This window comes from Cryptosporidium parvum, chromosome 3 (assembly GCF_000165345.1).
Source record: "Cryptosporidium parvum Iowa II chromosome 3, whole genome shotgun sequence".
Classification (NCBI taxonomy): Eukaryota; Apicomplexa; class Conoidasida; order Eucoccidiorida; family Cryptosporidiidae; genus Cryptosporidium; species Cryptosporidium parvum.
The window spans coordinates 955,496-978,154 of NC_006982.1; the positions used below are offsets into that span (position 1 = coordinate 955,496).

Consider the following 22,659-nt stretch of genomic DNA (forward strand, 5'->3'; position numbering starts at 1 on the left):
TGAAAAAAAAAATAATATATATATTTATATAAAGAGTTGTCAATTAATGAATTTTCATTTAATTCAATATTTAATTAATATTGATCGTGTGTTTTTTGAGCGGGAAAATTTTCCATATCTAGAAAAATTAAAATAATTTGGCAAATTAATATTAAAAATATTTTTTGATAATAAGAGGGGTATGGTGGGAATTTTGGTCAAAAAGAGCAAAAGAGAAGAAAGAAAAATATATTTTTTAAAAATTTAATTAAAGTTGAAATAAAATATAAATTTTATATATTAATATTAAGAATTTATTTGAAGAATATTTAATAATTTTAATTTATCGAAATAAACTTCTCATTATTTGTAATTAAAGAGAAATGACAACATTTTCTGTAGTATCAGAAAGACCAGATTTTCCTAAATTGGAAGAAGAAATCCTTGAATATTGGCGAAAAATCAATATATTAAAACTAACTCTTGAAAAAACAAAAGGAAGACCAAATTATTCATTTTATGATGGACCTCCATTTGCTACAGGATTACCACATTATGGTCATATACTTGCAGGTACTGTTAAAGATGTAGTTACAAGATATGCAACTCAAAAAGGATATTATTGTGAAAGAAGATTTGGATGGGATTGCCATGGATTACCAGTAGAACATGAAATTGATAAACAATTAAATATCACAAGTAGAGAAGATGTTTTAAATAAAGGTATAGATTTTTATAATGAATCATGTAGATCAATTGTATTAAGATATACTCAAGAATGGAAATCAACTGTTGAAAGAGTTGGAAGATTAATCGATTTTGATAATGGTTATAAAACTATGGATTTAAATTTCATGCAAACTGTATGGTGGGTATTTAAACAACTTTTTGATAAGAATCTTGTTTATAGAGCTTATAGAGTAATGCCATATTCTACAGCATGTGCTACACCATTATCTAATTTTGAATGTAATTTAAATTATAAAGATGTTAATGATCCATCTGTAATTATTACATTTCCATTATTAGAAGATCCAAATATTCAATTCTTAGCATGGACAACAACACCATGGACACTTCCTTCAAATGTTGCAATTGCTGTACATCCTGAAAAGAAATATTTATATTTTAAAACTAATCATTCTAATGATATTACTTATGTTGTTGCTGAATCCAGATTAGAATGGGTACTTTCTGAACTTAAAATTAAAGAATATAATATCATTTCTGATTGTATTGGAGCAGAATTACATAATAAAAAAGTTATACCTTTATTTGATTATTTTAAAAATCATGAATCAAGTCATCAATTCTGGAAAATACTTGCTGATAATTATGTTACTGATAATACTGGTACTGGTATTGTACATATGGCTCCTGCTTTTGGTGAAGATGATTATAGAGTTTGTGTAAGTAATGGTATTATTGATAATCATGGTACAAATTTACCATGTCCTATGGATTCTAATGGTAGATTTACTGAACCTGTTAATGATTTAAAAGGAATATGGTTTAAAGATTCTGATAAAATTATTAAACAAGAATTAAAAAAAAAATCCAGATTATTAACTGATAATACATGTATGCATTCTTATCCTTTCTGTTGGAGATCTGATACACCTTTACAATATAGAGCTGTTCCTTCTTGGTTTATTAATGTTGAATCTTTAAAAGATAAATTATTAATTAATAATGAAAAAACTAATTGGATTCCAAATTATGTTAAAGAAAAAAGATTTCATAATTGGTTACAAGATGCTAGAGATTGGTGTGTTAGTCGTAATCGTTTTTGGGGAACACCTATACCTATATGGGTATCAGAAGATTATACAATTATTAAATGTATTGGTAGTATTGAAGAATTAAAATCTTTAGCATCCAATTTAAAAGATAAAGAAATTAATGATATACATCGTCATTTTATTGATTATATTGAAATTCCTGATCCAAGAGGAAATAATTATCCACCATTAAAAAGAATTGAAGAAGTTTTTGATTGTTGGTTTGAATCTGGTTCTATGCCTTATGCATCCATTAATTATCCATTTGAAAATCAAGAATTATTTAATAATATATTTCCTGCAGATTTTGTTGGTGAAGGTTTAGATCAAACAAGAGGATGGTTTTATACATTAATGGTATTATCAACAGCATTATTTGATCAACCAGCTTTTAAAAATATTATTGTTAATGGTTTAGTTTTAGCATCTGATGGTAAAAAAATGTCAAAAAGATTAAAAAATTATCCTGATCCATTAGATATTGTTAATAAATATGGTGCAGATTCTTTAAGATTATTTTTAATTAATTCACCAGTTGTTAGAGCAGAAACTTTAAGATTTAAAGAAGAAGGTGTAAAAGATGTTATTAAAGATGTATTACTACCATGGTATCATTGTTATCGTTTTTTTGTACAAGAAGCTATTAGATATGAAAATACTAATCATAATATAAAATTTAAATCAAATAAACAAGTAATAAAGAATACTAATAATATTATGGATAAATGGATATATTCTGAAGCTCAATCATTATTAAAATTTGTAAAGACTGAAATGGATGCTTATAGATTATATAATGTAACACCAAGATTAATATCATTTTTAGATACACTTTGTAATTGGTATGTACGTTTAAATAGAGATAGAATGAGAGGTATTTATGGTATGAATGATACAAAGAATTCTTTAGAAATACTTTATCAAGTATTAATGTTAACAGTAAAATTATTATCTCCATTTATACCATTTACATGTGAATTATTATATTCAAATTTAAAGAATGCTTTAATTGATGAATTAGAAGAAGAAAAGCCAGAAACTGTACATTTATTATTAATTCCAGAAGTTGAAGAAGAATTTATTGATAAAAAGATTGAAGAAGCAATAAATCAATTAAGAGAAATTATTGTAATGGGGAGAAATTTACGTGAAAAAAAGAAAGTTAGTGTTAAAACACCACTAAAAAGTATTAATATTGTACATAAAGATAAATCAGTATTAGATTATTTAGTAGAATCAAAATTAATAAATTATATTAAAGAAGAATTGAATATATTACAAGTAATAACAGATAATAATTCAGAATTTGAAAAGATTACAAAATTAGTAGCAACTCCAAATTTTAAAGTATTAGGTTCAAGATTAGGAAAATCTATGAAAGATGTAACAAATTATATTAAGAATGAAATGAATAATGAAATTATTCAACAATTTTTAAAAGATGGAACAATAAAGATTCATGGTTATGAATTAAATTTGGATGAAATAATTATTCAAACAGTTGTTGATAATAATTCTGTAATAGATATGAATAATGAGATAATTTATGAAGGTAGTTCTCAATTTGTGATTGGTTTAGATTTTACTTCTGATATAGAATTTGAGAATATGGCTTATTCAAGAGAATTAGCAAATAAGATTCAAAAGATACGTAAAGAGAAGAATATGGATCCAGATGCAAATGTAACAATTTATTTACAATTAATTTCTAATAAGAATGAATCAAAGAAATTTCATACAGTTATGACATCTTATAATGATTATTTACAAAAGATTATTAGAAAGCCAATAAAGGAGATTTCAGATTCAGAATTATTGAATAGTATAAAAGATAGAATACTATTTGAATGTGAGATTGAAGTTGGAATGGATGATAAAGTTAATGTAATAGTGATAAAGAATTGAATATGATAGTATACGATAGGATAGGGTAGGATAAGGGATAATGTTGTATTGTTTTGAATTGGATTTTACAATTGAAATTAATACAAATATGCATAATAAAAAGATTGAACAAGAAAATAAAATGACAGGATTAAATAAGAATGAAAGAAAAGAAGAAAATTCTTTTAATTATTATAAAATAGATAGTAGTTTTTTTAATATTAATTAATAATAAAAATATGAACAATTTCTCAATTTGTATTATATGAAGAGAATTTGTTAATATTTAATATTGTGTAACTATATTATCATAAACAATAAATCTAGATTTGAATATTTGTTTAACAATTTCTAAAGAAGTAAGACCCAAATTGAAATAATAATTACTTTGGAAATATGTTTCACATGGATTAATTAAAAAAAAAGAAATTATGTTATTAATAATAAGAAGAATCTTTTTCAATTAAATATTAAAAAATGTATAAGTTTTCTGTTTGGCGCCATAATCAAAAAAAGACAATGTTTGGGCGGTATAATTAGAAAAATAATAGAGACTGATAGAGTTAAAAAAAAAAAAAAAATAAAGATAAAAGGACAGAAAAGTAGTGACTCTCGTATTTATTTATTGACTTAAAAGGATCAAGATAGACGAGGATTTATTTTGAGGTAGTGAGAACGGAATATAATTAGAGGATAATCATCCATGGGCAAACGTAAGGAATTAGAAGAGATGAGTGACGGCAAGATTGAGACTGTAATAAAGCCAGAAAGTAAGTCTCAGCCGATTGACACTTCAAACTGGCCGTTATTATTAAAGAATTATTCAAAGTTGAATGTTAGAACAGGGCATTATACTCCACTTCCATATGGTAATTCGCCTTTGAATAGAAATTTGGCAGATTATTTGAGTTATGGAATAATTAACCTTGATAAGCCAGCAAATCCATCATCCCATGAAGTGGTTGCATGGATTAAGAAGATCTTAAGATGTGAAAAGACAGGTCATAGTGGTACATTGGATCCAAAAGTTACAGGCTGTTTATTGGTTTGTTTAAATAGAGCAACAAGATTGGTAAAATCACAACAGAGTGCAGGTAAAGAATATGTCTGTATTGTAAGATTTCACTCAAGTGTTGGCGGTAAGTCAGCAGTGAGTAGATGTCTTGAAACTTTGACAGGAGCCTTATTTCAGAGACCACCAGTAATTTCAGCTGTTAAACGTCAGCTTAGAGTACGTTCAATATATGATTCTAAGCTTTTGGATTATGATGAAAAGAGGAACTTGGCTGTTTTTTGGGCAAAATGTGAGGCAGGGACATATATAAGAACAATGTGCGTTCATATGGGGTTGCTTTTAGGGGTTGGGGCTCATATGCAAGAATTAAGAAGGGTAAGAAGTGGTTGTTTATCAGAAAATGACAACATGGTAACAATGCACGATATTTTGGACGCTCAGTATATGTTAGATAACTATAGAGATGAATCATATTTAAGACGTATTATTTCACCATTAGAATTACTTTTAACAGATTTACCAAGAATTGTAGTTAAGGATTCGTGCGTTAATGCAATTTGTTATGGCGCAAAACTTATGATTCCTGGTGTATTGAGATTTGATAATGGAATAGATGTTGGTACCGAAGTTGTAATGATGACAACAAAAGGTGAAGCTATAGCAATTGGTGTTGCTCAAATGACTACAGCTGTTATAGCTAGTGTAGATCATGGAGTAGTTGCTATAATAAAGAGAGTTATTATGGAGAGAGATACATATGATATGAGATGGGGACATGGTCCTAGAGCTTCTGAAAAGAAGAAGCTTATTTTAGGTGGAAAGCTTGACAAGCATGGAAAGCCAAATGAGCAAACACCTGAATCCTGGCTTAAATACGAGGGTTATATTCCAAAGCTTACGGGCGATCATGATGATCAAAACGATGAGGGGAAAGATATTACAGGATCAGGATTGGAATCAGAATCTAACTCTAATATAGAATCCAGCTCATCAAAAAAGAGAAAAGAAAAGAAAGAAACAAATGATGAGGAATCATCTTCATCATTTTCTTCTAAGAACAAAAAAGAAAAGAATAAGAGAAAGAGTACTGAGCCATTAAGTGAAAATGGAAGCAGTAGTAGCAGTAGTGATAGTAGTAGTAGCAACAGCAGTAGTGATGATGAAAAGAGTAAATCCAAAGGGAAAAAGTCATCCAAAGATAAATCAAAGAAAAAAAAGAAACACAGTCGTATCAGTGAAGACTAGGGACTTTTACAAAGTTAGAATTCTTTTTCTATATCAAACAGGTGGATATACTATATTATGGCTATATTAATTTTCTAATTTACTCATGTCCACATTAATATTCTTTACTTTTTCAAAAATAATTAAAATGTTCCCATTGAACATACTAATAGAACTTATTAGACTTTAAATATCATCTGAAATAGCTAATAAATCGCTTGCTAAGTTTTACAAGTACTATTTCTTTTAACTTTTTTGAGATTTATTTATTTTTTCTTTTTGAGATCGATTTGAGTTTGAATGGAGATAATTTTATTATTATTATTGAATTGAGAAAAAATACTTTTAAAATAAATTAATATAGTGAAAAAAAAATTAAGTAAAAAAAATACGAGTTTCTAAATCTAGTATGTTCATAAATCTGTAGTATTTTTTAATGAAATTAAATTTTTCAAATGGCTTTAATAATAATGTAAAGTATTCTGGTACTCCATCATTTAGCATTAAATGACAATTAAAAAGCTTCCATGATTCCCGCCGGCGGCAACATGCAAAAATGTGGGTTTTGTGGGTTAGTGAGGGGAGAATAATCATTAAGCTAAAATATCAACAGGGAGGAATACAAAGATAGTGAGAATTGGATCTTTGGAATAATTTTGCCACATTTTCTTTCGCTTGGCACTGTATCATCTTAGTAGGCTTTATCACGGTTGAATTTCCAGGTCTTATTATTTGATTAAAAGACAGCTTTTCGATCGATTAATTTTGAATTAATACTTGAAGCTCAGTCAAAATCCAAATTCTAAGGGTCAAGACTTATTTTCAAATAAAGGAGAGGCTAAGGAAAACTTATAAAGAGGATTTGATTAAATAATGCACTTTAGCTTTAGAGAATAAAGTAAAGTTCAAAATGAGGTTGCAATCCAAACAAAAATATCAGTTTCCTGATTTGGAGATGGGAGAGCTGATGAATGAGTTGGACATGTTAGGATTTGAAGTTGGAAGTAACTTTTGGGAAAGTATTAACCATGAAATAGCAGTAGAACTTTATATGAACTGCTTGTCAATAGCATTAGAGATAGATACAGAGGATATTCGACCGGAAGAGTTAATAGGACAACTTCCATCTTCAGCTGCTGGAATAATATCTGAAAATGGAAAGAGTCAAATTAAACCAATAGGAAATTTGAGATTTTTACGTTACTGTAAGATCCTTTGGGTAATGATAGGAATCGATGATTTTAGTATGAATGACATTTATAGACCAACTCCAGATAGAATTTATTCGTTCTTATGTGGATTTGTGAATTTGATGCGTTTCAAAGAAGATCGTTGGATGACTTATAAGAATGAGTTTTATGAAATTGAGGAAATTTTGGACTCTGTAGACAAATCTAATGAACAGATTAAACAAAAAAAAGAAGATTTGAATAATATTAGAGTAAGATATAACGAACAAAGTGGTGAAATTGCAAATAGGAGAAGGGATAATCAGGAATACCAGGAAAAGATGAGATCTTTGCACGGAGAATTTTTGCAAAATCAACAAGAACTTAAGAGATTAACACAGTCAGAGCATGATTTAAAGGAGCAGCTTAAAGATGTTGAGTTTAGGATTACCACTGGAAATCAAGATATACAAGATTTAAAGGATCAAGTTGTTCAGTCCCCAGAAAGACTCAGAAATACTCTGGAAGAATTGAATAAATCTTTAGAGAATGAAAGAAAACAAATTGATCAAATTAGTATCAAAAATAATGAACTAAAGGAAAGACAAAATCTATTGCAAAAGACTGAAAAGAGGCTTGGTAAGGCAAAGACATTCCTTGAACAAACTATTAGCGGAATTAAAGATGCAAACAATATTAAGCAATCAATCAAAGAAATCGAGCATCATATTGAGAAGGATAAATGGACAATTGAGCAAACTACAGAAGAAGAAAGGTTGCTTTTGCAAACTGTGGAACAGATTTCACTAAGAATTCAAAATAATCAACAACACTATGAGAGTTTAATTGAGGAGGCACAGACTTTACTTAATCAAGAGAAACAAAAGTTTGAGCAAGGACAGGAATTCCTTGATGTTCAAAGCAGTGAAGCATTTTCATTTGAGCGACAAGCAGAATTAATGGAAAAAGAGATCCAGAATTTAAAAGTATCTCATGAAAAGGCAATTAATGCACTCAATATTCAGCATAGCCAACTACTAAATGTTCTTACCAATTATAAGAAACACTTAATCAGCAAACTGAATGACATAAACTCGAAGTATAACTTAAAGCTATTAGATGAAACATCCAAGGAAAATTCAACAATAAACTCTATAGAAAACACTATTGTGATGCAGCACAACTAGTAATTAAATTAAAAAATATATTCCAACCACTTATTTCAAATTTTATTATATTAAATCGATAAATTTAAATATAATTATAACTGTCTAAATCAATTTTTGTAATTAACTTATCCACCACTTTTCATACATTCATTCATGTTCTATTCTAACTTCCGTCAATGTTTACCTAAATTCAGCTTTACAAGAAATGACTAAGGGGTAAAACCAATAAGGCGCCATTATTTGGCGGTAGACGTGGCGGCAAATTCCTTTTAAAAAATTATGGACAAGATTGGGGAAAAAAAATAAACTGAAACTGTTGCTGAAGAGATTTATGCAATTTGAGAAGGTGATTAAACCGTTAATTCTCAGTGCATTTTCATGATACTCTATTGGTTGAATATAGCGTAATATTTATACAAGATCTATGATTTTCTTTGATTAAGTGTGGAAACAATAATTGGCAATTTTAAGAATAAAGTGTTTAAAGATAAAAAAAAAAAAAAACTTTCTAATTATTCTGGAAGATAATATATACTGCTTTCATATAAGAACTGCCGACTTTCTCATTTCAAAAAAAATAGAGTGATTGTTTCGTAAATATGTTTCGTTGTAGAATCTGTACTGAGCCACCTTTTAGCCATTTTTTTAATTTGAGAATTTTTAATGGATATTTTTCTGATGAAAGGTCTAAAAAAACCCCTTACCAACTGAGTGAAGGAGATTCTGTCTATGATACTCAATCATATGGAAGCTCACTTTTAGCTACTCCATCCAACTTAAATTCATTTGAGCCAAGAAGCTCTGAGGAAATTAATTCTATCTGTCTCAAATGGGAAAAATGTGTACATGAGAGAGGTAGGGAATTTTGGAGGACTTCAGAGTGTTTGATGGAGGTGCTTTCAGCAATAGCCCGGGGTGTTAACAATAACGATGACCCGATTTTGGGTGATCCCCAGAGATGTATTATGTGGTATGGACAGGTTTCGGCAATTGATGGATGTCCAGTCATAAGGATGAAGAGACCAGATGAGGTTGTTGAAACTCATACATATGTAAACAGAGCGTTAGTATTCTTGTATGCTAGCGATGAATCCTTTGAGGAGTTACAATTGAAGCCAAGAGTGGCATTCAATATGGCTTGTGGGAACCGTAGATGTGTTCATTTGCGTCATATATCTCTGGACGACTAACAGTATGGTTAATATGGAGTATTCATCATACGTAATAACAAATAGTAGTGATGATAGAAAGCTGTATATATTATATGCATGCTCTCCACTCGCTACCGTATTTCATTTAAGAGCCAAGAAAAAAAAAATAATCAGAGTATTTCTTTTTTTTTTTTTTTTTAATTAACAATCTAAACAATCGAGTCTGAACTTCGATATAAGCGTTGTTGAGGTGCTACTTAGCCATGAAGTATAATTACGCATGCATTAAACATTTTTATTTAATGCTTGATTTATCCAGTTCATTCAATTTACAATGGGGAAATGTGAAGTCACAATCTAATCTTTCGAGGCTCTACTATTCAAATTTATTGATACTTAGACAGAAATCAGGCCTCCAATTAGAGCCAATAAGGTTTTGTATTCGGGTTTCTTATATGTTTGCGCGAAGTATTTATTAGAGTTCTTTTTGGTAACTTCTTTATTTACTCTTTTTTTTTGGTGTAATTAATTTAGCTCCTCTCCACACACACATGTATATCTTTTTAAATATTTCTCTCTATTCTTATCGTGTCTATTTATCTATGTTTAAAAGACTCTTAAAGCTTGTATTCAATATCTTCTCATTCCCTTTCTCTACAAATGGTCTCTCTCTTGAACTCTCTTTAAAGTCATTTCAGACATTAAATTTTGGTCATCTCTGGCGCCAAACAAAGCCACATTGGCGCCAAAATTAAACGAGTCAAGAATGATAATAAAGAACGTGCCTAAAGGAAACAAAAAATTTCTATATATATACAAATATATATATTTCTATATATGTAGAAATATATGTAGAAATAAAGTAGAGTAATAATAATTAAGGCAAGAGTAATATTTAATAGCTCTGGGGGTTAATCATCTAAAGATGGACTTGAATGATGTGTATGATGAATTTGGTAATTATATTGTGAAAGATGATAACGACTCAGAAGGAAGCGCAGATTGGGTGGGATCCGAAGAAACTTCAGATCCAGAAGATAGCCACAACAATAAAGATGGTGAAATTTTTGATCATGCCCAAAAAGAAGAGTCTGAAGATTCAGGAAGTGATATTTTTTCTGAAAATGAGTGGCAAAAGCATAAAGGACAAGTCAAAATACTTAATAAACAAAGCATAAAAGACGAGGATCATGAAATGACTCAGGAAACTGATGATGATAATAAGATTGTGCAATTTGAAGATAAAGAGTATTATCCAGACCCATCTGATGTATATGGTGATGACGTTGAAATATTGGTACAAGAGGAAGACCACCAACATATAGATGAACCTCTCATTTCTCCCTTAAAAGAAAACAAATTTGACTTAATTGAAAAGAACCTTAAGGAAATGGAAACAACATTTTCTTATGAATTCTTGAGAGATTTAATGGATAATTTGGAATTTGTTAGAAATATCTGTTTTATTGGTGAAATTCATTCTGGAAAAACCACATTCTTAGATATGTTGATTAAAAATACTCATTCTTACAAAGGAGATAAGAAAAATATTCCTTTACCGGAGAGATATTGTGATTCAAGAAAAGATGAACAGGATAGAGGAATTAGTATTAAAGCTTCTCCAATATCTTTGGTACTACCAAACTCTATGGATAAATCTTTCTTATTCAATATTTTAGATACCCCTGGTCATGTTAACTTTGTGGATGAAGCATGCATTTCAGTAAGAATTTCAGAAGGAGTTATACTTTTCTTGGACTGTGTTATTGGTTTAACTAAACAATTAGAAAGATTGCTTCATTATTGCTTATCAGAAGGGAAGAAGGTTGTTCTAGTAATTAATCAAATTGACAGACTTGTCTTAGAGTGTAGACTACCTCCATATGATGCTTATTTTAAACTTAAGCATTTAATCTCTGCAGTTAATAACTCTATTTTGGAATTTGCATCTATTCATGGATTTAATACTGATGAAACTAGAAATTTATTATTTGGTCCAGAAAGAGGTAATGTTGGATTTGCATCTGGTAGATATAACTTTTTCTTCACTTTAAATTCATTTGCTAGAAAGTATTTAAAACATAATGGTATTACCAATAACTGTATTCTGATTGAAAAATCTCAACAATTATCTTTCAGATTATGGGGAGATTATTATTTTAATAAAGAAAATAATTCATTTGAAACAGACTCAAATGTTTCTCAAGATAGATCTTTTGTAGAATTTATCTTAAATCCAATATATAAGTTACTTGGATATACGGTATCGGAAGAAGATGATAAATTATCAAGCTTTTTGAAGACGGTTGGAATATATCTGACAAAGAAAGAACTTAAATTAAATGTTAAGGAACGTCTTGAAATTGTATGTAAACGTTTCTTTGGAAATTCTGCCTCATTTACTGACTTTATCACAAAAAATATCCCAAATCCTATTCAAAGTGCTAGTGATAATGTTGAGAGAATATATACTGGGCCAATTAATGATAGAATATCATCATTTATGAGAAAATATGAAAGAAATAATTGTCCTTTAGTTGTTTTTATTATAAAACAATTCCACTCTGAAGATATGGAATCATTTTACTCATTTGGAAAGATATTTTGTGGGACTTTATCAAAAGGTGATCGTGTTAAAGTTCTAGGTGAATCTTTTTCCAAAGATGATCCTGAGGATTTTACTACGAGATATATTGATAATCTTTGGATCTTACAAAGTAGGTATAAAGTAGAAGTTACAAGTGTACCTGCAGGAAATTGGGTACTAATTTCAGGTCTTGGAAGCTCTGTAACAAAACCATGTACATTAATTGGACATAATTCATTTATTAAGGATGATGAAATATATCCTTTACGTAATATTAGGCTTTTGAATAAGAGTGTAATAAAGTTAGCTCTTGAACCACATAATCCAGCAGATTTACCAAAAATGCTTGAAGGGTTAAAAAGTATTTCAAAAGCTTACACATGTTCAGTGACAAAAGTAGAGGAGAATGGAGAACATGTTATGTTTGGTACAGGAGAATTACAGATGGATTGTATGATGCATGATTTAAGATGTTTATATGGAAATTTGGATGTAAAAGTTTCAGATCCAATGGTACATTTTTGTGAGACTGTTTTAGAGAAATCAGTAGTGAAATGTTTTGGAGATTCAACTAATGGATTGAATAGACTTTATATTACATCAGAACCTTTAGATCGAGGTATTTCAGATGAATTGGAGAATGGTATAATGAAAGTTTCAATTTCAGATACTAAAGATCCAAAATATTATGGTAATTTATTAGCAGAGAAATATGGTTGGGATAAGCTTGCAGTAAAGTCATTATGGGCATTTGGACCAGATCCTAGCATAGGAAGTAATGTTTTATTGGATGATACTTCTTCTATAACAGTTGATAAAAAACTTTTATATGATGTTAAGGATGATATAATTCAAGGATTTAACTGGGCAGTTAAAGAAGGTCCTTTACTTGAAGAGCCAATAAGAAATGTAAAATTTAAGATACTTGATGTAAACTTATCTTCTGATAAAGTTAGTAGGGGGACAGGGCAAATAGTTCCAGCATCTAGAAGAGCTTGTTACACATCGATGTTTTTAGCATCTCCAAAGATTTTGGAACCAATTAGTCTAGTAGAGATAATATGCCCATCAGGTTTGGATGAATTTATTAATAATATAGTATCAAAAAGAAGAGGCCATGCAGGCAAGGAAATTCCAATTCCTGCTTCACCATTAGTTACAATACTAGCATTTGTTCCAGCAATAGAAACCTTTGGATTTGAAACAGATTTAAGAATTCATACAAGCGGACAAGCATTTTGTACAAGTTGTTTCGACCACTGGGCAATAGTTCCAGGTAATCCATTGGATAGGAATATTTCATTAAGACTTTTAGAGAAAGCTCCTATTCCACATTTAGCTAGAGATTTTCTTCTTAAAACAAGAAGAAGAAAAGGTCTAAGTGATGATGTTAATATTCAAAACTTTATCACTTGTCCAGAACTTATTAAAGCTTTGAATTATTAATTAGTTAATATTACTTAAATAGACTTAGAATATAACAACTGATATAATAAAAATAGTAAAGACTCGTGTATTTAAGAACAACAAATCTCAATTAAATAATAATTAAAAAAAAATGATATTATTTTTACTGATAATATAACAAATAGTCTGTAAATTCTACCATTAGTCCTAATAATATGAGTTTGGATTACGTGGTGTAATTCCAATGTGGATAATTATTAAAGCAGTATCAGACAAATTACGTCAGATAAAAGAATAAATATCCGCAATCTCAATAATAAGAATAAAATTCTATGATGAAATAACCTTTAGATTAAGGTAATTAGATAGTGATTGGACTGATAAATTTACTCGTATGATCTTATGATATCAGAATCACCTGGGTCTGTAACAGTCATGCAGCTAACACGATATAGTTTACCACAAGAGGTACCTAAATCATTGTTACCACCTTGGAAATGGTGAACACCAATCTTGGAGAGCATTGCATAGTATTCAATTTCGGATCTTCTTAGAGGAGGGCAGTTGTTTGAGATTATAACCAAACGAGCAGTACCATTTCTGATAGATTTAACAGTTGAACGGTATCCAAGACAGACCTTACCACTCTTCATGACAAGTTGTAAGCGACTGGTCATACCTTCAGATTTACCCTTAGATGAACCCTTCTTGGCCATTTTTATTTATTCCTCTTCACAAACTAAGATCTGAGTCTTGAAATTATTTTAACTTTTTTCTTTTAGATAACTTATTTCAATTTCTTGAAACTCGTCTTGTTTAAGAATAATTAGTTATTTCCCAATAATTTGTCTAATTGGACTCGCGCCATAAACAAAAAAATATAAATTCTTTTTTCTTTTAAAATTATTATTTAATTAAATGTATAATATATGATGTATATATATTTTATATATAAATATATATAAAATATATATTATAAATTTGTACCTGAATTTTTTTTTGTGTATTATAATCTCTATAGACTATTACTATTTATTTATTCTTCGCGTCTCATTTCTTTTATAATAATTAAAAACAAAATACCGCCAAAACTAGACACGTGTATTGGCGGGTTTTATTTGGAAATTACTTAAAAATATTGCTAGTGGCGATAATATTTTACATGTAAAAAAAAAACAGAGCACACTAAAATACTTGTAAAGGGGGGAAATAGAAAATAAAAAAATTATAAATAATTTTTTAAAAATAAGAAAAGTGGTGCATTTGATTGAAAAAAAGAACTTTATTCCGAGATTATGATGTTGTTGGTGTTCTTGACTAATTCAGAATAAGAAGAAAGTGTTAATTTAGGAAGAAACCTACAGAAAGGGTCGAATTAAATATAATAAATAAGTAATTAATTATTATTGGAAGGATAATTGTGCGAAGTTTATGAAATTAGAGGTCAATACGAATTAATTTTGAGTTTTTATCATTATCATTGAATTAAAGTAATAGTCATGAATTTAACCAATGAGAATATTTCAAACCAGGGCCAGGAGATTTCAAGGAATGGGAATTTTGAGATAATTGATAATGGGAAATCCGAAGATAATAGTAAGGAAATAATTCTTGAGAAATGTAGGGTAAAAGTTTCTTCAGATGGAGTTTATGAATCATTGCCAGTTGAAAGAAAAAGTATCGATGCTAAATCCAGTGAGAAGGCAAGCGATAAAATTCAAGGGGATACTGTTTTTGAAGTTTTACCTAGATCAGAGTCTAATGCAGATGCAAGTTATAATAAAGCTGGTGACTTTGTTAATGATATCGGGATTTTTGAGTCATTACCAAAATCAACTTCTGATGCTGATTATAAGTATAATGAAAGGGTGGATATTACACAAGATAGGATTGTTTTTGAAGTATTACCACGCTCTGATAATATTGTTCACTATGATAATGACACCAGTAATGAATCTTCTATTAAAGTAAATGAAATGATTAAAAAGAAGGAGTCAGAATTGAATAATATTTTAAAAGAGCAGAAAATTGATGGAGATATTACTAGTAGAAATGGGAATATAGAAAATGATCCTACTTTAGGTTTAAGTATTTATAACGAAGAATCAGTTTCTCCTCCATCTGAAACTTCGATGACCATTTTTGAGAATTTACCAATTAAGAAAGAAAATATCGATATCGATAACGAGTTTCAATCAAATTCTATTTTATCAGACAATAATATAATTGAGAATCATCAATCAATTTTTGAAACTGCAAACTTGTCCAGATCAAATAGTTCTTCTCATATTTCTAGCTTAAAGGATGGTGAGGAAGCTGAAAGACTAACGAGTAATGAAGTGAGTGAGCATAGTGAAATTAGTAATGATGAATGCGAAAAAGATCTAAAAAGTAATTTTGAGCTTAATAATCAATTAATTACTGATTTTAATCAAGATGTAAAAACTCAAGATAAAAAAGAGCTTTCACCACAAGTTGAGAGCAAAGCAAATCTTAATATTGTTGTAAATAGTGAGAAGTCGGTCTTTGAGGTAGTTCCATCTGAACAATCAAGAGCTGATATTGGGTATAATTCCAAAATACCACTAAGTTTTGATGAAAGGACGGTTTTTGAATCAAAGCCTGTAGCGAATTCAAATGCAGATGTTAGCTATAATTCAAAGGTTGGTATCACAAAAGCAGAAGAAAGGTCAGTATTTGAGTCATGTCCAATTACTGATTCGAAGGCAGATGTTAGTTATAATTCAAAATTTCAGCCAAGAAAAGACGAAAAAATTATATTTGAATCGAATCCAATTGCTAACTCGAATGCAGATGTTGGATACAATACAAAAATTGGCTTAGAAAGACAGGAAAAGTCAACTTACGAATCAATCCCTACTATCGGGGTAGTAGCAGATGTTAGCTACAAATCCAAAGCACAAACTAATTCTGGAAATGAAAAGTCTATTTTTGAATCTGTTCCAATTTCCAATTCAATAGCTGATGTCAGTTATAATTCTAAATCACAGCCTATTAAAGAAGAAAAGGTTGTATTTGAATCAATTCCATCAGAAAATTGTAAGATAGATGTGAGTTATAATTCCAAGTTGGATTTGAAAGGACAGGAAAAGTCAGTATTTGAATCCAATCCTATGATGACTTCCAATGCTGATGTAGGTTACAATTCAAAGCCAGAAATAAATTTGAATGAGAAATCCGTCTTTGAGTCGGTTCCATCCAATATTTCAAAAGCCGATGTGAGTTATAACTCGAAAATAACTAATACTTCTGAGAAGTCAATCTTTGAATCGGAGCCAATAAAAAATGTTAATATAGACGTGAGTTATAATTCCAAGTTGGATTTGAAAGGACAGGAAAAGTCAGTATTTGAATCCAATCCTATGATGACTTCCAATGCTGATGTAGGTTACAATTCAAAGCCAGAAATAAATTTGAATGAGAAATCCGTCTTTGAGTCGGTTCCAACCAATATTTCAAAAGCTGATGTGAGCTACAACTCTGTAGTAGCCAATACTTCTGAGAAGACCATTTTTGAGTCAGAACCAAGAAGGAACTCAGTGGCGGATGTAAGCTATAACTCCAGTTTGATTCCTATTTCTAAGGATGAAAAGACTGTATTTGAATCCAATCCAAATGTTGATTCAAAGGCAGATGTTAGTTATAATTCTAAAATAGAATTAAAAAAAGACGAAAAGTTTGTATTTGAGTCAAATCCTAATGTTGATTCTAATGCAGATGTTAGTTATAATTCAAAGCTTCAGCCAAGAAAAGACGAAAAATTCATATTTGAATCTAATACGACAGTTAACTCTAAGGCAGATGTTAGTTATAATTCAAAATCTGAACCTAAAATGAACGAGAAGTCCGTATTTGAGTCCAGTCCAATTCTTAGCTCAGTTGCAGATGTTGGGTACAACACCAAAGGAGTTGGTATGACTCAAGAAAAATCTGTCTACGAATCAGTTCCAATTAGTAAATCTAAAATAGATGCTGGCTATGATACAAAGTTGGACTTTACTCATGAAAATAATAAAACTATATTTGAATCAAACCCATCTTGTGAATCTATTGCGGATGTTGGATATAATTCAAAGATTGAAACAAGAACAGAAGAAAAATCAGTTTATGAGTCAAATTACGATAAAGTTTCTAAGGCTGATGCTAGATATAATTCAGATTCAAGCCAAATCTATCCTCCAGAGAAGATGGTATATGAATCAACTCCTGTTGTTGGATTAGCTGTGGATGCAAGGTTTGCAGATCAAAACAATACAAACGAAGAGAAGCAAACAGTTTTTGTATCTCTTCCAAGGTCTGAGTCAGTTTTTGATGCAAGCTACTCGTTAAATAATGAATATAGGCAGGAAAAGACAATATTTGAGTCAGTACCCAATACAAAAGGGATCAGAATAGATGCAAGATCCAGTGATACCTCTGAAATAATGAATTTTCAGTCTAAGACAGTTTTTGAATCAGTACCCAAACAGTCTTATGCTGATGCAAAAAGCGGGAATATATAGATTTTCAATTTGAGTTAAAATTTAGATTCAAATAATACAATTATAAAAATGTTCTTTCTAATGAGATCTATTCCTCAGTTTTTTTGTCTTGGGGTGTGGGGTAAGTAACTTGTGTAATAACCTTTGGACTATCATCAGTTTTGAGATTCTCCGATTGAATTACTTGTTGCATAGCTTGGGAAGCTTCAAAACCGAGTCTAACTGGTTCCTTATTTACATGAAGGTAGAGTAGATAGGATGAGGGGGTAGATTCTGGATGTTCTTTTGATTCTTCTGTTTGATTTTCATCTTTGCAATCTTCCACAGTAGCTTGAGTAATTTTGTTTACAGCATGTACTGTTGTATAGTCTAATTTACCTTGAGAATCAATATTTGGCCAAACAACTGCGAAACCTTTCTTAGGTTTTATTTTGATTCCAGCATAAGGGAAGTCTAATTCTCCTCCATTTTCAACATCAGAAAGGAAAACTGAAATTGTATGAGTTCTATTATCTCCATCATGGTGTTCTTTAATGTAATCATTGACGGAATATTTGTGTACCAGGATTGGCTCCATATAAAGATTGCTAGAGTCTACAAGAATTCCAAGCCTATTTTCAATCTGTCTAATAAGAGGAGTTTCTTCTGGTTGAATACAGGCAGTTGAAGATCTACAAAAATCCTCATCTTCATCTTGTTCATTTTTATAATCTTGATCATCTGTTTTTTCATCTTTAATTTCATCAGTTTCGGATTTCTTGCTTTCTTTTTTGGCTATTGATATCTTTGAATCCTCTAGTCTATCTTGGACAAGGGAAATAATCTCATCACATTCATCTTGGTTTAGAGCATTTGGGATAATAAATATCTTAGGATTAACCTTACTGGCAACTATTCTCTGTAAAAGAGCAGGTTTCTTGTTTTTACTAATATCAATTTCGGAATTGTTATTTAATGGCTCGGTACCGATTGTCGCTTGAATACCATGTTGTCTTAATAATTGAGCTGCAGCATTTAGTTGACTAGCGATAAATTGTTGTTGCTGTTGTTTGATCATTGCCTCAATCTTTGACATGTCAGTGGTTGGCTGCATAATATTTGGTTGAATAGACTCTGGAATAACGGCATTTCCCATATTTGGAACAGCTCCAGCTCCAAGATTCACTCCTGGAATATTCATTCCTGAGATATTCAACCCTGCAGCAGTGCCAATTCCTGGAATACCACCAAGAGATCCAAGAGCTGCACTTGAAATCTGATTTGCAGTCTGTGAAGACGAACCTACATCTTTTGTTGGAATTAAATTGGGGTTTCCCAAGAATGCAGCAAGCTGAGGAGTTAGCTGAGATTGTGTAGCTGAAGCAGCTCCAACTGGTAAGTTAGCGCTTCCAGGCATTACACCAGTTACTCCTGTTGGAGCCCCTAAATTCCCTGGGATTCCTGAAATTCCTGGAATTCCAGCAAGAGAACCCAAGGAATGCCCGGCATTGGTAGCCTGGCCCAAGTTTTGTGGAGCAACAGAAGCAGAAGCAGAGGATGGGGATTGCTTGCTCTCAGCTGAATTAGTATTGGAAGCGGTCTGAGTATTATTTTGAAGTTCGGATAGAGCCAAAGCAATCTTTTGTTTCTGCATCCAAGTAGCCAAGTTCAAATCTTGTCCTTGAATACCACACAAATTAGGTACTCCTGCCTGCATATTTGGAAATTGAATTGGCTGTAAAGTTGGTTTCTGAACATTTAAGCCCAAAGAAGCAAGGACATTGGGGTCTAACGCTCCAACTGGTGGAATGTTATAACTTGTGGTTGTAGAGCTTGGAATCATATTATTCAAATTTAAGGTTGCTCCCAAGGTCTGAGCTGGAATTCCAGAACTAAGACCAAGTCCAAGACTTGGAGTATTCGCTATACCGGGAGGTATCTGGTCTTTTGAAGCATTAATTTGCATTCTCATCATAAATTGTTGTAATTGTTCCATATTCATTGCAGACATTGGGAATTGAGATGTGGGGATGTTTGTTGCTGTAACTCCACTTCCTGGCTTTCCTACTTGAGTATTATCAGCTGTAATTCCTGTTCCACTAGTTTGCCCTTGTAATAAATTATTAGTTTCTAATTTTGAAGTATCTGATTCTGAAATAGGTACCATATTAATATAGGTACCTAATAACTTAGGTTCTGGCGGTGTGACTCCTCTAATAACATTCTTTGTTTCTTCATTAACGCTTGAATTATTTTCAGACATATTTAAAAGTCTTATTATTTCAGCTTAGCAGTTTTGTTCAACTTTAATTTCCTTAAATTAATATAAAATAATGAAAATAGCAATATCTATAACGTATTAAAGCAAATTTTAATGTCTTTAGTACTTAAAAGCTCAAAACCTAAATCAACAGTAATTTTATCTTTTTATTCAGGCCTTTAATTTAACCAAAAAACTGAAATATCTTTTTAAATATATTAACATGGGGCCCCCTCAAAAATCTAAAAAGTTGGCGCCTTTTCGGTTCTAATGTTATAAAACCTGCAACCCTGGAAAAAATAAAATAATTTTTTGAATGTAACAAAAGTGTGATGAAAAAAATATATACGAATTGAATAAATAGAGAATAGTGTGCTTACTAATATAAGTTTAGGTAAAAACTAGGAATTATATATTTTGAATTTTGTAAATTATCTAACAAATTGTCTATTGTCATTTTTATCTCTAACACCATATGGATTAGAAGCAGAAAATTTATGGCCGGATTTAAAATATGGATTGCTACTTTTATTCTTAGATTTGTTACCTGCATTTCTAGAAGCTTTTCCACCCGATTTTAAATTTAAGTCAACTTTAGGAGGCGTACTGAACCCAAAACTGAATGCAATTTGCTGTAAATCAAGAGAATATACATTAAATGCATCTTTGAGTGCATGAGAAGCATAAGAATGTAAATATGCTCTGTAGGCATCTCTAGCTGAACAGTGGAGATGATAGTTCTTTTCAATAAGCCTTTCGAGCTGATTTTGAACATTAGCAACTTTATTTTTTCCAAAAACATATTCATTTAATGGAATATTCATCTTTTTAAGATATTGAAGGAAGGCAATTTCTTCAGGAAGAAGGAATAATAAGGCTTTTCCAGTACCACCAGCTCCTCTTGCGGTTCTTCCAACTCTATGAATATATTCTCTAGGATCATCAGGAGGGTCATATTGAACAATCCAATCAACATTTGGAATATCTAAACCCCTTGCAGCAACATCAGTACATAATAATAAACCTTTATCAGCTGAACAAAAATCATAATAAGTTTGCATTCTAGAAGTTTGTTTCTTCTTTCCATGTATTGATGAGCAAGTTAAATCTACATAATTAAATAATTCTTCATGAAATTTGGTTGACATACAGCTACTAAAGAAGACCATAACTTTTTTATCTCTATTCTTCTTAAGAAATGTATATAATAGCAAGAATCTTTGATTAGCTTGAGCTATAACATATCCTTGCTCAAGTCCTGAAACTGTTGCAATAGAAGAAGTATTTTTAGATTCAACAAGAACTGGATTTTTAAGTGAAAGTCTAACAAGATCAGCAACTTTAGTTGTCTGAGTAGCAGAAAAAAGAGAAGTTTGTCTTTCTTTTGGAAGTAATTTAATAATTTGATTCATTTCTTCTTCAAAACCAATTTCTAGAATTCGATCAGCTTCATCTATAACTAGATTCAATAAATTTTTAAATAAGAATTGTTTTGTATTCTGTAAGTGATCTAAAAGTCTTCCAGGAGTAGCCACTAATATATTAACACCTTTAGAAAGCTTTTCTGCTTCAGTTCTCCTATTTGCTCCTCCCATAACCAAACCATGAGTTTGTGGTAAATATTTACAAAGCTCTCTGCATACTTCATAAATTTGGAGACTTAATTCTCTAGTTGGTGAAATGACAATAACACCAGTTCCATTTCTAGGTAAGAATTCTACATTATATAGTAGATTTGCCGCAGGAATTAAGAACGCTAAAGTCTTACCTGAACCAGTCTTTGCAGCTCCTAAAACATCCTTACCATTTAAAATTCGAGGAATTGCTTTTGCTTGAATTTCTGTCATAGTTTCCATCCCCATTTCTTTAAGGGCTTTTTTTAGTTGGTCACAAATATTTGATGATTCAAATTTCACATCACTAAAATATTCTGATGACTTTTCATTTTCATTTGTATTGTTTTCGTTCTTTTTTTGTTCCTCCCCAGACATCTTGACAATTTTAAGTAATTTAAAATATTTCTTCTTTTCTTATTATTTTTCCCAAGAAAAAATGAATCCTAGATTATCTTTTTTTTTCAATTGTCAAAATCTGACGATCTTTTACTTAATTATTATTATTTGGAAATATTTGTTCTCCATTGGCGCCAATATTAAAATCTTAGAGAGGAAATATTTACTTCTAAAGAAAGAAAGAGAGAAAAGAAAAGGAATTTTTTTCTTAGATAACTTCAGTGCGGAATCTAGGTAATCTTGACATATTATAGAATTTAACATAAAAATAAACACATAAACATTTAGATATACTAAATTGTTTCATATAGTGTGAAATAAGAAATTTAATTTTTTTTTTTCAGACATTTAGTTTCTAATTAAACAAGAAAGATCACACTATTTTCTGTAGGAGAATTTTTAACTGTTTAATATAAAACTTTAAGTAAATGGGAATTAATTTTAAACATATTATTATTATCTTTTCTTTTAATTGCACTTTTACATGAAAATTGCAAACAAAAAAAAATTAATGGTCAGATTTACCCGCCTAGGCGCCAA

The 22,659-nt window shown here is 30.3% G+C and overlaps 9 protein-coding genes across 9 annotated transcripts; 6 read left to right on the forward strand and 3 right to left on the reverse strand.

Moving 5' to 3' along the window:
• Positions 1-362: 362 nt before the first annotated feature.
• On the forward strand, positions 363-3,665 carry cgd3_3840 (isoleucine-tRNA synthetase; the record flags this gene model as incomplete). Its single annotated transcript, XM_001388091.1, has 1 exon — positions 363-3,665. One exon carries the CDS (start codon positions 363-365, stop codon positions 3,663-3,665), a length of 3,303 nt encoding a protein of 1,100 aa, XP_001388128.1.
• A 676-nt stretch (positions 3,666-4,341) lies between these two features.
• On the forward strand, positions 4,342-5,904 carry cgd3_3850 (Cbf5p; centromere-binding factor 5 like PUA domain containing protein with a type I pseudouridine synthase domain; the record flags this gene model as incomplete). The annotated part of the gene is made up of 1 exon (XM_626931.1): positions 4,342-5,904. A coding segment is annotated over one exon (1,563 nt), but the record flags the coding sequence as incomplete, so codon positions are not given.
• An 853-nt stretch (positions 5,905-6,757) lies between these two features.
• On the forward strand, positions 6,758-8,239 carry cgd3_3860 (coiled coil protein; the record flags this gene model as incomplete). Its single annotated transcript, XM_626932.1, has 1 exon — positions 6,758-8,239. A coding segment is annotated over one exon (1,482 nt), but the record flags the coding sequence as incomplete, so codon positions are not given.
• Positions 8,240-8,802: 563 nt separating this feature from the next.
• cgd3_3870 (conserved hypothetical protein) lies at positions 8,803-9,411 on the forward strand (the record flags this gene model as incomplete). Its single annotated transcript, XM_626933.1, has 1 exon — positions 8,803-9,411. A coding segment is annotated over one exon (609 nt), but the record flags the coding sequence as incomplete, so codon positions are not given.
• Positions 9,412-10,297: 886 nt separating this feature from the next.
• On the forward strand, positions 10,298-13,405 carry cgd3_3880 (Snu114p GTpase, U5 snRNP-specific protein, 116 kDa; the record flags this gene model as incomplete). Its single annotated transcript, XM_626934.1, has 1 exon — positions 10,298-13,405. The coding sequence occupies one exon, from the start codon at positions 10,298-10,300 to the stop codon at positions 13,403-13,405; it is 3,108 nt and encodes a 1,035-aa protein (XP_626934.1).
• A 347-nt stretch (positions 13,406-13,752) lies between these two features.
• On the reverse strand, positions 13,753-14,088 carry cgd3_3890 (60S ribosomal protein L30, pelota RNA binding domain containing protein; the record flags this gene model as incomplete). The annotated part of the gene is made up of 1 exon (XM_626935.1): positions 13,753-14,088. A coding segment is annotated over one exon (336 nt), but the record flags the coding sequence as incomplete, so codon positions are not given.
• Positions 14,089-14,865: 777 nt separating this feature from the next.
• cgd3_3900 (hypothetical protein) lies at positions 14,866-17,889 on the forward strand (the record flags this gene model as incomplete). The annotated part of the gene is made up of 1 exon (XM_626936.1): positions 14,866-17,889. The coding sequence occupies one exon, from the start codon at positions 14,866-14,868 to the stop codon at positions 17,887-17,889; it is 3,024 nt and encodes a 1,007-aa protein (XP_626936.1).
• Positions 17,890-17,956: 67 nt separating this feature from the next.
• On the reverse strand, positions 17,957-20,110 carry cgd3_3910 (prolyl 4-hydroxylase alpha subunit; the record flags this gene model as incomplete). The annotated part of the gene is made up of 1 exon (XM_626937.1): positions 17,957-20,110. The coding sequence occupies one exon, from the start codon at positions 20,108-20,110 to the stop codon at positions 17,957-17,959; it is 2,154 nt and encodes a 717-aa protein (XP_626937.1).
• A 428-nt stretch (positions 20,111-20,538) lies between these two features.
• Positions 20,539-22,098, reverse strand: cgd3_3920 (DEAD/DEAH box ATP-dependent RNA helicase, putative; the record flags this gene model as incomplete). Its single annotated transcript, XM_001388092.1, has 1 exon — positions 20,539-22,098. One exon carries the CDS (start codon positions 22,096-22,098, stop codon positions 20,539-20,541), a length of 1,560 nt encoding a protein of 519 aa, XP_001388129.1.
• Positions 22,099-22,659: the final 561 nt, after the last annotated feature.